This window comes from Ornithorhynchus anatinus, chromosome 14 (assembly GCF_004115215.2).
Source record: "Ornithorhynchus anatinus isolate Pmale09 chromosome 14, mOrnAna1.pri.v4, whole genome shotgun sequence".
NCBI classification, from domain to species: domain Eukaryota; kingdom Metazoa; phylum Chordata; class Mammalia; order Monotremata; family Ornithorhynchidae; genus Ornithorhynchus; species Ornithorhynchus anatinus.
In genome coordinates this window covers 42,196,639-42,213,643 of record NC_041741.1, presented here as the reverse complement: position 1 = coordinate 42,213,643, position 17,005 = coordinate 42,196,639, and the positions used below count along the sequence as shown (strand labels likewise).

The window sequence follows — 17,005 nt, the reverse complement described above, 5'->3', positions numbered from 1 at the left end:
TGCCAGAGACAGATAAGGACTGTCTCTTCTCCCCATTTTTGTATTTTCTCTCTTTTTTTTAATGGTATTTGTTAAGCGCTTATTTTGTGCCGGGCACTTAACTGAGTGCTGGGGTAGATACAAGGCTGGACACAGTCCCTGTCCCACAAGGGGCTCACAGTCTTAATCCTCATTTTTCAGATGAGATCATTGAGACCCAAAGAAGTGAACTGACTTGCCCAAGCTCACACGGCTGAAAGTGGCGGAACCGCGATTAGAGCCCAGATCCTTCTGACTCCCAAGCCCGTGCCCTATCCCCTAGGCCACGCTGTTTATCTCTTCACCTCCTGGTTGGTAGATTTGTCCCTCACAGAGAGAGAAAAGAGGGCACTGGATGAAGTCTTGGAATTGCTGATGCCAACTATCCTGATGGTTGCAAATCCACTTGAAAAATAATGTGGCCTAATGGAAAACTCACGGGACTGGAAGTCAAGAGACGCAGATTCTAATCCCCGTTTTTCTCTTTGTCCACTGTGTGGCCTGGAGCTCATCTCTTCACTTCTCTGTCCCTCGGTGACTTCATCTGTAAAATGGAGATTTCAATGCCTTTGGACTGAGAGATCCATGTGGAACTGTATCTGATCTAATTGTATTGTTTGTACGCCGATGCTTAGCGCAGTGTCAGTGGTTAGCAAAGACCAGAATTATTATCATTACTTAATCATTTTACTTGAGATTTTTCACTCACTGGGGCTGATTTTTCACCTGCAAGGGGCAGCTGAGGCCAGTGCTAATCTGTGAATCTGATGGAAGGAGCGTATATGTGTTTGTGGGTGACTGACTGGGAACGAAGGATCTGCTGATTTATCGGGATTTCCCGGAAAACCTGCTGGAGCCTCTTCCCACAGATGCAGCATCACCAGCCCCAAAGACGGGAAGAAGAGAGGCTCAAGGGTGAGAAAACGTGACCTATCTGCTGCTGGTTGGCCTGTCCTGACGAGTCCCTGTGCCTTCTTCCCCCGCAACGGCAGGTGATCCACTGGAACTCCCCAAAGAAGCTGCGGGTGAAGAACAAGCACGTGGAGTTCTTCCGCAACCTCTACCTGACGTTCCTGGAGTACGACGGGAACCTCCTGAGACGCGAGCTGTTCGGCTGCCCCAGCGAGGCCGACGTCAACAGCGAAAACGTGAGTGGGGCCTGGGGGGTGGGCAGCCCGGCCCCACGCCCTCCGAGGAGAGCCGGGGATTGAGGGGTGACTCAAACACTGAGTTGTGAAGAAGCCTTCCGTGAGACCTTGGACGAGTCGCTTAGCTTGCTTGTGCCTCAGTTTCCTCATTCAATGGGGATTAAATACACGTCCTCCTCCCCCCTTAGACTGCGAGTCCAGACGGAACTGTCTCTGACCTGATTGTCTTGTGTTGACCCTACCTTGGGTACAGTGCTTGGCATATAGTAAGCACTTAAATATTATTATTGCTGTTACTGTCAGTGTTGTCATTTGACACGTTTGTCTTTTGGGGTTTTGAAATAGGTGCTCAGTCAATACTACCAGTCGATCAATTGGTCCTGCCTCAGTCCCTGAGAGAATGACTGAATCCAGGGTTTGGCACAGTACGTCCCTGCCACCTCTAAAGTAGGCTCCTTGAGGGTAGGGATTGTGTCTACTTACTCTATAATAATAATAATTAAGGTGTTTGTGAGGCGCCTATTATGTGCCAGGCACTGCACATTGGGTTAGATAAAGGCCCTGTCCCACGTGGGGCTCACCATCTCAATCTCCATTTTACAGATGAGGCAACTGAGGCCCAGAGAAGTGAAGTGACTTGCCCAAGGTCACAAAACAGACAAGTGGCAGAGCTGGGATTAGAACCCCTAGCCTTCTGACTCCCAGGCCCCTGCTCTGTCCACTATACCAGGCTATTGTATTTTCCCAAGTGTTTAGTACAGAGTAAGTGCTCAAAAATACTTTGATTGAAAGACATCATTCCTGGGTGGGCTCCTTTAGCTCAAACAATGGTATTTACCGAGTGCTTACAGTGTTCAGAGCACTGTGGTACCCCCCCTCCCCACCCCATAGCATTTGTATATATATATATATATATGTATATATTTATTATTCTATTTCTTTTATGAATATGTATATATCTATAATTCTATTCATTTACATTGATACTGTCGATGCCTGTCCACGTGTTTTGTTTCGGGTTTTTTTCGTTGTCTGTCTCCCCCCTTCTAGACTGTGAGGCCGTTGTTGGGTAGGGATTGTCTCTATTTATTGCAGAATTGTACTTTCCAAGCGCTTAGTACAGCGTTCTGCACAAGGTAAGCGCTCGATAAATACGATTGAATGAGTGAATGAATGAATGTACTAAGTGCTTGGGAGAGTGCGATGTAGCCGTCGGTAGACATGTTCCCTGCCCAAAAGGAGCTTAGAAAATTTTAGAATAACATGACTGAGTACACACAGATGCAAGATGATGGATCTCCTGTTTACATTTTGAGGAAGGGATAGGCGAACTCCTTTGGGGGACGACGTCCTTCCGGGGTGGATCTATATGGATAAAGTATACGGCGGACTCTCTGTCTTGCCTCTGACCAGATCCATTTGTAGTTTTCAGTGTGCAATGTAAGAAAAGATGGCATTTGTGCTGTTGGAAAGCAACTTCTTCAGTGTTTGTTAATGTTAGTAGAAACTAAGCTTGGGGTCAAGAAAATGAGTGTCCGTTGCTCTCAGCTAGATGTTATTAATACAGTGAAACTTTTATTCTTCCCCTCTACACTGTAGGGCCCTTACTTTTGTATCAGACCGTATCTACACTAAAGCAGCCGGAAAGGGAGAAACAATACCCTTCGGATATTAATACCGGTGCGAGAAAGTCAAAAGCCAGATTAACCTCAGAGAGCAACCAAGGGTATCAGTCAATCAAGTGATCGATCAAAGGCACTTTACTAAGCACTTGGGAGAATACGATAAAGGAGGAAGAGATGAGTCCTGGCTTCAAGCATATTAATAAGGATAATGGAATATGTAAGAAAGCAGCGTGGCTCAGTGGAAAGAGCACGGGCTTTGGAGTCAGGGGTCCTGGGTTCGAATCCCGGCTCGGCCACTTGTCAGCTGTGTGACTGTGGGCAAGTCCCTTCACCTCTCGGCGCCTCAGTTACGTCATCTGTAAAATGGGGATTAAGACCGTGAGCCCCACGTGGGACAACCTGATTCCCCTGTGTCTACCCCAGCGCTTAGAACAGTGCTCGGCACATAGTAAGCGCTTAACAGATACCAACGTTATTATTATCATTGTTAACTTATTATGCGCCGAGCACTGTACCGAGCACTGGAGTGGATTCAAGCTAATCAGTTTGCTTGAATCCCTGTCCAATGTGGGATTCACGGCCTTAATCCCCATTTTACGGATGAGGCAACTGAGGCCCAGGAGAGTGAAGTGACTTGCCCAAGATCACAGAGCAGACAAGTGGTGGAGCCAGGATCAGAAGCCACGTCCTGCTGACTCCCAGCTCTGTGGTATATCCACTAGGCCAGGCTGCCTCTCGAATCTCAGAATCAATGAATTGTATGTATGGAGTGCTTATTGTATGTACAGCACTGTACTAAGTGATGGGGAGAGTACGTTACGGGCATTTTTCCTACCTGTTCCCCTCCTCCCAAGCCCAGCTCTGGAAAAGGAAGGGGATGGAATGGAGAGAGATGCCCTGCTGAATAGGTGATTCATTTTAAGATCTAAACAGGGCTGGACACGGGGAGAGATCTCCCATCTGTGTCCCACCCGCTCGGGGGTACCCAGCCCAGGGGACCCGACATTTTAAAAAACCTCCGGCCTGTTCTGACGAGGGAGTCTGTCCCCGAGGGTAAAGTTTATCTCTTTCAGGCCGTTGACCTCGCTATAGGGTTAGAGCAAGATAAATAAATAGTCCCTCCCCCAACCACCTCCCCCTCTGTTTTGTAAAATCACGAGTGTCCGGTTTGTTGTAACACCCACGGGCCCGTGCGTTAAAGTGTCACATCCAGAGGGAAAATGCTGGAATTCCTTAGACAGCACTTGGGAGACAGCCTGGTATTATCCCAGTGGGATGCTAGTTCTACCTCCCGAACATGGAGGGCGAGGAAAGGGTTTTAGCCTGAGATGATGATAACCTCTGGTGAGGGAGGAAAGGCTCTAATGGTGGCCATTTCTGTGTTCCTCCATCTCCCTCTTGACTAATCCCACTGCTGGTGACCCCTTCTAGAGCAAGTCAATCCAAGGGACCCTGGTCCGGAATTGGGAGGAGGGGGAATCGCCGACTTCATTCATTCAATAGCATTTATTGAGCGCTTACCATGTGCAGAGCACTAATCGGTAACAGATAGAGACAGTCCCTGCCCTTTGACGGGCTCACAGTCTAATCGGGGGAGACGGACAGACAAGAACGATAGCGATAAATGGAATCAAGGGGATGGACATCTCATTAAAACAATAGCAAATAAATAGACTTCCTAATAGAAACCACCGGCCACTCCAAGAGCTGTCAGGGTGCGACGAATGAGGTGTACTAATGAGTGGAGGTGAGGGGGGCCTTTAATAATAATAATAATGTTGGTATTTGTTGAGTGCTTACTATGTGCAGAGCACTGTTCTAAGCGCTGGGGTAGATACAGGGTCATCGGGTTGTCCCACGTGAGGCTCACAGTTAATCCCCATTTTACAGATGAGGTCACTGAGGCACAGAGAAGTGAAGTGACTCGCCCCCAGTCACACAGCTGACGAGTGGCAGAGCCGGGAGTCGAACCCATGACCTCTGACTCCCAAGCCCAGGCTCTTTCCACTGAGCCACGCTGCTTTATCCACCTGATCCCAGCCATGTCTGTGAGGTGCCATAGCAATCGCTTTCTGGCTCAAAGGGAAGTTCAAGCTTGGCTGCTTTTTTCTTTTGTGCCAGAAATTCGAGCGAAATCTTGCAAGGGAGGAAAGAGAGAAGAATAGCTATGTCATCGCAGTGTCACTTCACCTTAAGAGCGGCTGCTCTCACCTTCCTTGGCCGGAACGCTGGATTTCCTGGGCTCCCCGGGTCTTGTGAGGCAGGTCGGGGCAGACCACGTTATGATTTGCCAGGAGGACGCGGCGCCCCGTTCCGTTCCTGGATGTTCATAAAAGTGATTGTGTGAGTTGCCGCCGGTCACCGCCAGCCTTCAGAGGCGGTGGGTCGGTAACTGACGGATAAAGCCCAGGGGCAGAGAGAGACCATCCTCCCTGGCTTCCTGACTGTTCACTTGGGAAGTCCTGGTTCTTTCGAAAAGGGGTGAGCACTCATTGATTTGGCTGGAACAGACTACAAAGGAGCGTGGCCTAGTGGATAAAGCACTGACTTGGTAACCAGAGAACCTGGGTTCTAATCCTGTCTCCCCCGCTTGCCTGTTGTGTGACCTTGGACGAGTCCCTCGACTTCCCAGTTCGCTAAACTATAAAAGAGGGATTTAATATCTCTTTTCCCTGCTACTTGACTGTGAGCCCCATATGGGACAGGGGCTATATCTGGCCTGGTAACTTGCCTCTATCCCAGTGCTTAGAACAGTGCTTAATACATAGGAAGCGCTTAACAAATGACATTTAGAAAAAGCCGTGTAGTCAGAGTCAAAATCGAAGCAGAAAATTGAGCCTTTGAAGAATGTCCTCGAGTTAAGGAAGCCAAATCCGCCAGATAGAGAGTCCGAGTTGGGCCTGCCCTCCGTGGAGTGATCACGAACAAGACCCTTAAATTTCTCAGTCAATCAGTCACACGAACTGAACGCCCACTGGGTCCAGAGCCCTGTACTAAGCACTTGTGAGACTACGGTATAACAGAGTTGGCAGACACATTCCCCACCCAAGAAACCAGTCAATAATGCTCACCTTGTCCTGACTTCACCAGGCAGTTGGGGAGACTTTGGCGGAACCGGGCCAAACCCATTACCTTTTGCAGATTGCAGAGGTATCATTGAGGACAACAGAGCGGTCAATTATGGAATGGTTCTCTGGGGGCCTGAAGGAGTTAATGCACCGCTCAACCCGCCTAAATAACACCCCGGGAGTAGATTACCCAGCAAGTCTGGCTCACAGGGGTCAGAGATAGGTGATTCTTCAGGGAGAGTGGTTAAGTACTGAGGGTTCCTGTGATTAGAGTTAGATAGAGGACCCAGGGCACTTTTTAAGAAAGGGGACATTAGCCATAGCCGATTGGCCAAATTCCAGTCTGGCTAATTACATTCTGCCTCCTGAAACACCTGCTCGGAAGCCACATGATGAAAGATTTCATCAGTGTCCCGTCCCAGGACACTGTTCTGCTCATCCTCCCCTCTGCATCAACGTAGTCACTTGGCCATGTACCGCCTAGGCACTCTGATATTTGCCCCAGCCCCCAAACCCTTATGTACATAAAATAATAATGTTAGTATTTCTCAAGCGCTTACTGTGTACCAGGCACTGTATTAAGCACTGGGGTAGATGCAAGTAGATATCTCCTCCAAAAAGCCGTCCCTGACTAAGCCTTCCTCTCCTCCCACTCCCTTCTGTGCCCCCCTTACTTGCTCCTTGATTCATCTTCCCTCCCATCCCCACAGCACATACGTATTTATCTGTAATTTATTTATTTTACCTACTCATTCATTTGTATTAATGCCTGTCTCCCCCTCTAGACTGTGAGCTCGTTGTGGGCAGGATTGTGTCTGCTTGTTGTTGTGTTGTACTCTCCCAAACGCTTAATACAGTGCTTTGCACACAGTAAGTGCTCAATAAATACAATTGAATGAATACAAGATAATCAGGTTGGACACGGTGCCTGTCCCACGTGGGGCTGACAGTCTTAATCCCCATTTTACAGATGAGGTAACTGAGGCCCAGAGAAGTGAAGTGACCTGCCCAAAGTCACACAGCAGACAAGTGGGATTAGAACTTGCTCTACCCGCTACACCATGCTGCTTCTATCCTTATACTCTCCTGTTTCCCCTACCCGTAACTCAGTTTAATGTAAGTCTCCTGCAGTAGACAGTAAGCTCGTTGTGGGCAGGGGTCACATCTACCAATATTATTGTTTTCTATTTTCCCAAGTGCCACGGACAGTGCTGCGCACATAGTGAGCGCTCAATAAATACCGCTGATTGACCGATCGTTCACCTGGACAGAAACAGTAGGTGAAGCAGTCTCTACCTGTAGTGGATTTGGGCAGGGCAATCCTGTGGGATAATAATAATAATGTTGGTATTTGTTAAGCGCTTACTACGTGCAGAGCACTGTTCTAAGCGCCGGGGTAGATACAGGGGAATGAGGTTGTCCCACGTGAGGTCACACCCACTTTACCGATGAGGGAACTGAGGCACAGAGAAGTGAAGTTGACTTGCCCACAGTCACAGAGCTGACAAGGGGCAGAGTCGGGATTCAAACCCATGACCTCTGACTCCCAAGCCCGGGCTCTTTCCACTGAGCCACGCTGCTTCTCTCATGTCAGGCAGCAGGTAAAGATGCACAGTAGGTCTAAAACGGATTCCCCTCCATTGATCGGGTCCTGTGCTCTCCTCTCTCTGCCAGGGAAAATGCTACTCTAATCCGCCATTTGTTTTCCCGGTGGTTGAAAAAGGTGCCTACAGCTCTAACCTCTTTGAATAGATTACAAATAAATCTTGTTTCTCTGTCAGTCTTTCTGGGGAATTTGGGGATGAGAGAAAGAGAATATGCAAGGATCATTGAAACCACTGAACTTTTTCAGTTTGGGGAAGCACTTAGCAGATTGATGAAATATTTTGTTCCTCTCGTTTTCCCTATTGGTTTTTTTTTTCCAAATCAGAACATATTTTTGGTCATCATTAATATTTATCGAGTGCCCGCTACACACTTTATCGAAAGCTAAAGTTGGATTTTTTTTCCCCTCCTGTTTTCCTCCCATTCTCCGAAAGAGATAGAAAAAGCTTATCTATCAAGAGATAAGGTAGCCATATTAGTTATCAGTGTCATCCTCTTCAGATGGGATTTGTCATTCTCAGTAGGAACTAGACCCTCCTCAGAAGAGCGATCCCAAGCCCATGTGATTTTCACGTTCTCAATGCCTAATCCATTTCTTCTTTGTTTTCTCGCTATCAGAGGGGAAAGATTCCTGATTTTATTATCTGCTCTTTACCCCATTTTAATTAAACTCTGTGGATACACAACCAGAACGACTGCAGGTGGAGAGTGGGGCGTCCTGGGAGAGATGTGTCCATGGAGTTGCTGTGGGTCGGAGCGTAAGACAAGACAGATGACATCCATACTTTCCAGGCAACCAATCTCAAAGAGGACCATCACTGCAACTCTGTCTTAGGGAGCTAGCTCTTGGAAGGCATATGGTCTTCTAGGTCAACCATTTTGTCCATATAACGATTAAATAGCAGCCCAAGAGTTACTACATTTTTTTTTCATAGTACCCAATAAACCAGGGTATGGAACCTGTGTCATTTGGCTCAATCTGCTTCCCTAACCACTGATCCTTTCCAATCAACTAGTCAGTCACTATTTAGGGAATGCTTACTGTGTGCAGAACACTGTACTAAGGGCTTGGGAGAGTACAGTACAGCAGAGTGAGCTTCCAATCTAGATGGAGAGACAGACATTGCTATAAATAATTTACAGATACGTACATGAGTGCTGTGGGGCTGAGAGTGGGGCGATTACCAAGTGCCCAAAGAATACTATGCAACTGCCTATCCAAGGGCATAGATGTTCCCCAGAGTTCTCAGAAGAGGAGCAAGGAGAATCCTGGTGGCCCTTTCATATTCTGATATTCAGGTATTCATATATAATTGAGGGAAAAATTAGAGATGGTTGAGCCGCACTTTCAATGGGATGCTCTTAATTGAGTTACCAGGAACAGCTGATCTGCCTTCACTTCATCATACACAATTTCTTAATAGCCATCACTTTCCTCACGCAACGTGTCGGGTGTTTCTTATGCATTTTAAGCCCTCAAAGCTTGGTCTGAGACCGTCTCCTCACCCCTTATTCCAGTTAGTTTCTTCATCCCCCAATTTAGCCCCGTTGATAGGACACCAGCAAGGGCCAGGGGAAGATGGGGATCTGTAAACGGGGCACTTCTGGACTTGTGTCTCCAGGGAAAGTTTCCCCACCTGGTCCTTGGGAGTGTGTCAAGTTATCTGGATACACAACCAGAGGGAAAGGTTAACATCTTGGAACAGCCCCAAATCCGGATGCTCCCAGCATACTGGAAGAGGTCATCACAGCTGTGACGAGTGCGCAGATGGTGGCGATTTTCAGGGACAGAAAAAAAATCAGAGACCCAGGTTTCGCCGACGGAGATGCTGAGTTGGTGGATGAGTTCGGTGGCGGCTGCTCCGTCTCCATTATTACGGATTCCCAAATGAATGGAGATACTTGAATTAGGAATTCAAATGGTGCCCTTGTTCCCATATTCATCCTCCTGTTATTGCTTCAGAAGGGAAGGAAATGAATCCCTCAATCAAGGGACCTTTGTACATCTTTAGTTTCCCAGTACACAACTAACTTACTATAGAAGAGGTTGAAAATTGGGGTTTTTTTTCCTTTCTTAGGCTGTGGAGAAGGTCATGGAATTCAGGCATGGGTTGTAAGCTTGGTGTGGGCAGGGATAGTCTCTCTTTATTGCTGAATTGTACTTTCCAAACGCTAAGTACAGTGCCCTATACACAGTAAGTCCTCAATAAATACGATGGAATGAATGAGTTGGGGGTCACTGTCATAGACGGGCCTGAATTCTGCTTCTGAAATTAAAAGAAGGGCAATGGATGATGGTGGGGAGGAAAGAGCAGACAGCATAACAGGGTCCGGCAAAACCGTTCCCAGCAAAAAGAACAATTCCATCACTGGACCCATAGCTGTGAAAATGATTTTGTTGTCCCTGGACCCAGGAGAACTGGAATGAAATGGAGATAGGCCTGTCTTTCGGTTCCATCACCTCACATTTCCCAAATTTATTCCTCATGCCCCAAACCCCACACACGGCTTTTCAGTTCAAATTCAGAAAAGCCAAAGCTGAGAAGGGTGATGGAATCTGATAAGACGCCCTAATTTCTCTATTTTAGTTCAGCTCCTAATCAGTCAATCAATGGTATTTATTCATAATGATAATTGTGGTTTTTGTTTAAGTGCTTACTATGTTCCGGGCTACACTATGGCAGGTACAAGATAATTGGGTTGGATTCAGTCCATGTTCTATATGGGGCTCACTGTCTTCATCCCCATTTTACAGATGAGGAAACTGAAGCAAAGAGAAGTGAAGTCACGTGCTGTAGGTGACGCAGCGGACAAGTGACGCAGCCAGGATTAGAACCCAGGTCATTCCGACTCCCAATCCCATGCTCTTTCCACTAGGCCATGCTTGTTATTGAGCATTTACTGTGTGCAGAGCACTGTATTAAGAGTTTGGGGAAGTACAATACAATCAAGTTGGAAAATGCTTTCCCTGCCCACAAGGAGTTTATGGTCTACAGTGGGGAGTGATGTCAAAGTAAATTTGGATTAAGGGAAGAATAGAAATCGATCAGATAATCACTCAATCAGATTTCCTGAGGACTTACTGTGTGCAGAGAGCACTGTCCAAGACACTTGGAAGAGTACACTATAACAGAGTTGGTAGGCATGTTCCCTGATCACAAAGAGCTTACAGGCTAGAGGGGGAGACAGTCATTAACATTAATTACAGATTTGTACATAAATCCCCGTGGAGCTGAGGTTGGAGTGAATAAAAGGTACAGATACAAGGGCAGGGGTGTCACAGAAGGGAGAAGGAGTAGGGGAAATGAGGACTTAGTTGGGGAAGGCCTTTGGGAGGAGATGTGATTTTACGATATTTGTTAAGTGCTCGCTATATGTCAAAAACGGTTCCAAGGGCTGGGGTAGATACAAGTGAATTAGGTTGGACACAGTCCCTGTCCCCCATGGGGTTCAGAATAAGAGTAAGAGTAATTATGGTATTTGTTAGCGCTTACTATGTGCCAAGAACTGTTCTAAGCGCTGAGTTAGATCAAGGTAATCAAGTTGGACACAGACCCTGTCCCGCATGGAGCTCCCAGTCTCAATTCCCGTTTTACAGATGAGGTAACTGAGGCACAGAGAAGGTAGGTGACTTGCCCAGGGTCACGCAGGAGACAAGTGGCGGAGCCCGGATTAGAACCCATGACCTCTGACTCCCAACCCCGTGCTCTTGCCACTGGGCCATGCTGCATAGTTCAGGTAGGAGGGCGAGCAGGAGAAATGAGGCCCAGAAAAGTTAAACGCTTGCCCAAGGTCACACCGCAAGCATATGGCAGAGCTGGGATTAGAACCAGGTCCCTTGGCTCCCGGGCTGTGCTCTTTCCACTAGGCCGTACCGCTTCTCGCTCAGCCGTGCTGCTTCTCATGTGGAGAAGTGAAATTGTGGAGAGTGGTGATCGGTCGGAATAGGAAGAGGGGAAATAATAGAATAATGATCTCGTTCAGAATTTCACACTGAGGTATTCATTGAGTCAGGCCCTTCTATGGTATATTTAGTGTTTGTAGAGTTAGCTCCAAATAAACTCTTCCAGGTTTCCTGGCAATGAAGGACTCCGTTGTGTGTTAGAGGAGCTGTTGGGTCAAAATCCGGATCACTAAAATTTCCTGTTAGAAAGCAAGATTGCTCAGCCTTTTGAGAAGGAGCGGGAATTTGGGGAGGCTCTCACCTTAACCATCGCAATTTGGCGAGTCCCTAGGGGCTCGCCAAGAGGTGGTTGTTTGGGCTGAGGAGAGATTAAAACCCCAGGAAATGGAGGCTGCTAAGGTTGGTCTCTGACTTCCAACCCGTAGTTTACTCTCCACATTCACCTCAGCTTGCTCTTCCCTCCCTAGTCTCTGCTCTCTCTCTGTCTTGTTCCTGCTCTCAAAGCTCCTCCTTGCCTCTCCTTCAACACCCTCCGCCCCCACTGTATTTTCCCGCAGCTTGGCCGGGCAACTGGAGCATGAAGGAAAATTTTCCCTTGGAAATATTCATTTTTTTCAATCATCCCTGAAGTGCTTTTTTTATGGTGTTTTTTTAAGCGCTTATCATGAGCTAGGCACTATACTAAGCGCTGGGGTAGATACTAGCTGGACACAGATTGGACACAGTCCATGTGCCACAAAGGGCTTACGGTCTTCATCCCCATTTTATAGATCCCAGCTCCACCGCTTGTCAGCTGTGTGACTGCGGGCAAGTCACTTCACTTCTCCCTGCCTCAGTTACCTCATCTGAAAAATGGGGAGTAAGACTGTGAGCCTCACGTGGCACAGCCTGATGACCCTGTATCTCCCCGAGCGCTTAGAACAGTGCTCTGCACATAGTAAGCGCTTAACAAATACCAACGTTATTATAGATGAGGTAACTGAGGCCCAGAGAAGTGAAGTGGCATGCCCAGAGTCACAGAGCAGATAAACAGCAGAGCTGGGATTAGAATCCAGGTCCTTTTGACTCCCAAGGCCGTGCTCTGTCCACTCGGTCACACTGCTGCTCAAAACTTGACTTTGGAAAGGAAAGATGCAGTAGAGATTTTCAAGATAAGTGAACTGGGATGGAGTGAAAGTTACAGGGGTGTTTTGGGGTGCTATCTGGGAGGACCTCAGTGACATTGGCTCACCCTGCCCCACTGACTGGAACATCCCGGTCCATCCCCCTCCTGCCGACAGTCGCTCCTCTTAGATAACGGCTTCCCCACTCTTCGACTATCAGGGTGTCAAATCCCCTGCCTTGACTCTTTTGAGAAGAAACTCTCCCCTCAGCGGTTATTTCTCTGATCCGTCAGGGTGACTGGGATACCGAATCCTCTCCCGCTCCCGCTATACTAAACCTACTGAGAGGCAGGGACGAAAACGGCCTCTAATGGCTCAATTAGAAGATAAAAATAAGACACATATAAACTGATTCTATAAACCTTTTATTGGGCTGCTTGGCAAATCAGTGCCAGGAACAGATGGTGTTGGGGGAAACAGAGCAGTGCCATGGAGAAACCTGAATTTCACCACTCCTTTTGCCCTCTGCATCCAGCAGGATTGGAAGAGTTTGGGCTTCTAGTGGCTTCCAGTGTGTTCAAGAGAACTTGACTTTTCCAAGACTACAATAAAGCCAGTTCTCTGGACCGTGTAGGACCAAGCTGGTTGCCTTGAAAATACTCCCTCACCCTTGCAGAGAAATAACAAGTTAAGCCCATCAGCTGGTGCTGGGCATTTTCTTCCCTGGTTCCCTCTAGGAGAATTCTGACTGGAAATTTTTTCCATTCCCATTTGCTAAGTTGGTGCGAAAGGCACTTTCTGTTTCCACCTCCCACTCCCACCAGAAAATGAGAGTGATTCTTCCCCTTGAGGTTTTCTTTGAGTCCTTTGTGCTGACTCTGAAGGACTTGAGGCCTGTTCTCCTCCCCTGGTGCTAAAGTGGAATAAGCAACTGCCCATTTAGCCACTTTTGTCCACTGAAAAAAAATGCATCAAGGGAACAGTCTGGGTTTCTGTGACACACTGCGCCAAGTGACCAGAACGGGGGATATGGAAGTTGTAAAGGATGGCAAGGCCGGAGATTCCTATCTGGATGTGTAGAGGGAGGAGAGGGAGAGCCCCCGCTTCTGCAGTGTTCCCTCAGCTGTTTTGCGGGATGGTTTGATGATATTTGTTAAATGCTAACTATGTGTCAAACACTGTTCTGAGTGCTGGGGTAGATACAGACTAATTAGGTTGGATGCAGTCCCTGTCCCACATGGAGCTCGCAGTCTAAATAAGAGGGAGAACAGGAGAACTGAGGCATGGAAGAGTTAAGTGATTTGCCTGAGGTCACACAGTAGGCAGTTGGCAGAGCTGGGATTAGAATCCAGGTCTTCTGACTCCCAGGCTCATGCTCGTTCCATTCGTCAGTAGTAATCGCATTTATTGAGTGCTTACTATGTGCAGAACACTATACTGAGAGCTTGGGAGAGTACAGTGCAACAGAATTAGCAGATACGTTTCCTGCTGATAATGAGAATTAGGCCAGCCTGCTTCCCTGCTGTTGGGAGGAGGAATTCCCTAAATCCAGAGGGAGAGGTGCTTTCCCCACTTTCTCACCTCTGGAGTGTCAAAAAAAAACAAAAACGAGGCTCTCCTCTCAGCCCCATCACGCGACCTAGGAGCTAAACCTTGACCAAGCTTCTTAAGGGGAAATGTAATAAAAACAAACTGCTCCAAGGGCCATTTTCTCCTGAATTGAAATCTCCCTGTGCCACAGCTGGCTGCCCAAAGAAGTAATTTTGTAAATGCATTTTATCTAGGGAGAAATCTATCTTTTGTTTTTGCCACTTGCCTGTCATGCGCCCTCCTCTTGCTGCGATTTCTGAGTCATGTAACATTCAGGCACTGCTAATGAAAGCACTTGCCAGGGGCCTCCGTGCCTCCCTGGAGAAATGGTGGCCGAATTCTAGGAGGGGAAGGTCCTACCCTCTAACCTGCGGAATTCTTATCCTGAGCTGGCCTTGTCCACATGGCAGACAGCCATGAGAGTATGATCTGGAGACTGGGCTTTCTCGGTGCATCCTGTATGTTACCTGAAGGCTTATGGCATGGCAAGGTGGGAGTTTAGAGCACTATTGGCATGACGGTGGAATTATGGTAAATGCATTGCTTGGCTCCCAGTGGTAATAATAATGTTGGTATTTGTTAAGCGCTTACTATGTGCCGAGCGCTATGTGTTCTAAGCGCTAGGGTAAACACAGGGGAATCAGGATGTCCCACGTGGGGCTCACAGTCTTAATCCCCATTTTACAGATGAGGTAACTGAGGCACAGCGAAGTTAAGTGACTTGCCCACGGTCACACAGCTGACAAGTGGCAGAGCTGGGATTTGAACTCATGACCTCTGACTCCAAAGCCCGTGCTCTTTTTGGGGGGCCACTCTTCAGGATGCCTCAGAAGAAGAGAGGCTCCAATTACAACCATCACAACCAATTCTCTTTATGGGTTACAACTTGAGGTTGAGGTCAGGCAGAAACTTGATTTTTATGAGTATTGAGCCCAGAAATTCACGTAGGAGTTTTATCTTACAGTCTCCCGTCCTTCCCTCCCCACCAACCTCCACTTTCTCACCCGTAAGAGTCAACACCTCAGGTGGTGTGATCCAGGACCCATAAAAGACGCTCCCCCAGAATTGGAGCAGACACACGCGTCTTCCCACAATCCTGTCCGTTCTTCACAGTCCCCTTCCGGGCAGCAAATTGGAAGCTAACACTTTCACAGAGTCCTTTTCAAATGAGGTTTTCCAGATGTTTAATCCATACTGTGGAATAATTGCTTCTGTGGCTGTTTCGAGGTGTGTGCGGCAGGGGGGAGTGAAAATCTAAATTAGCCACATTTTCTCTATTGAAAAGAAAAGGACAGTTTCAGGGATTATTTTTTATTTCCCGAAGTGAGATTTCAATAAAGATTCAGAGCACAGGCAGCCACCTGTTCAGTACTACCATCTTCCATCTCGGCAAAGCGGAGATTAATTGTGAAAAGAAGTCCAACCCTGACTTTAGCCGTGATGCTATCCATGAACGTAGCCCCGGAAATTTCACCCCAGGAGCCGGAATGGTAGATGATCGGGGGTCAGTAACCTTAACCATAAACCCAGTTCTCTTGCTCATCTCCTGGTGTCCCATGGCCAATTTTTGACCTGTCACTTTTCTGCCTCTGTCTTCTCTTGGTTAATTGGCCTGCATCTCCTTGGTAGCATTCCTGTGGTCCCAAAGCAGATTGGCAAAACAGAACTTCAGCATCTTCCCTTCAGGGGCCACTCAGAGTCTGAATCGAGCCACAGCAACGTGAAGTAGGACGGGATGAGGTGATCTGGGGAACTGCCCCAGGGTCAGACGTAAAGGAAAGATGCAGTTCCAGAAGCCATCTATAAATCCTTAACCCATTTATCTGTTTACTTGGTTGTTAATGAATCAGTCATTGGCATTTATTGAGCACTTAATGGATGCAGAGTACTGTCCTAAGAACTTAGGGAACTACAACACAACTGAGTTGGTAGACACATTCCTTGCCCACCAGGAGCTTACACACTACACTGGGAGACAGGCATTAAAATAAGTTATGAATAAGTACTTAAGTGCTGTGGTACTGAGAGTGGGTGAATAGTGCTGTACAGGTACAAATCCAGGTGCCTAGGCCTAGAGAGGGAATAGGGGAAATGTGATTTTAAAAAGTCCTTGAAAGTGTAGAGAGTGGTGGTCTGGCGGATATGAAGGGGTAGGGTGTTGCAGGCAAGAGGCAAGACGTGATCCAGGGTTTGGCGGCGAGATAGATAAGAGGGAGGTACAGAATAAGCTAGTGTTAAAGGGGCGAAGTAAGTAGGCTTGGGTTTTAGTAGAAAATCAATGAGTTGATGTAGGAGGGAGCAAGATCATTGAATGTTTTAAAGCCCAAGGTAAGAAGTTTCTGTTGGATGCAGAGGGGGCTGGGCAACCACTGGAGGTTTCTGAGGAGTGGGGAGGTGTGAACTGAACTTTTTTTTTTTTTAAATGATCCGGGCAGCAGAGTCAAGAAAGGACTGGCGTGGAAAAAGACAGGAGGCAGGGAATTCGGAAATGAGGCTGATGCCGTAGTCAAGATGGGATATAAGTGCTTGGATCCGTGAAATAACAATTTGGATGGAGAGGAAAGGGTGGATTTTGGCCATGTTGTGAAGGTAGAACCGTCAGAATTTGGTGCCAGATTGAATATGTGAGTTGAATGAGAATGATGAGTTGAGGATAACGCCAAGGTTACAGATTTGTGAGACAAGGAGATATATGATGTTTTTTTACAGTGATGGGAAAGATAGGGGGAAGATGGGGTTTAAGTGAGAAGAGGAGGAGTTCTCTTTTGGATATGCTAAATTTGAGATGACTGCAGGACATCCAGCTAAAGGTGTCCTAAAGGCAGGTGTAAATATGAGATTGCAGAGGAGAGAGTTAAGGGATGGAGAGCTAGATTTGGGAACCAACCGTCCGTGTAGAGATGGTAGGTGAAGCCGTGAGAGCGAATGAGTTCTCCAAGGCAGT

At 47.4% G+C, this 17,005-nt stretch overlaps 1 protein-coding gene across 7 annotated transcripts in view; it reads left to right on the top strand.

Moving 5' to 3' along the window:
• Positions 1–17,005, top strand: part of LARGE1 (LARGE xylosyl- and glucuronyltransferase 1) — a 349,906-nt gene that overhangs the window by 302,643 nt on the left and 30,258 nt on the right. For all 7 annotated transcript variants that reach the window (XM_029078653.2, XM_029078655.2, XM_039914014.1 and 4 more), the window contains one exon: positions 1,011–1,166. In XM_029078653.2, the coding sequence (XP_028934486.1) occupies positions 1,011–1,166 (156 nt within the window). The remainder of the gene's footprint in view (positions 1–1,010; positions 1,167–17,005) is intronic.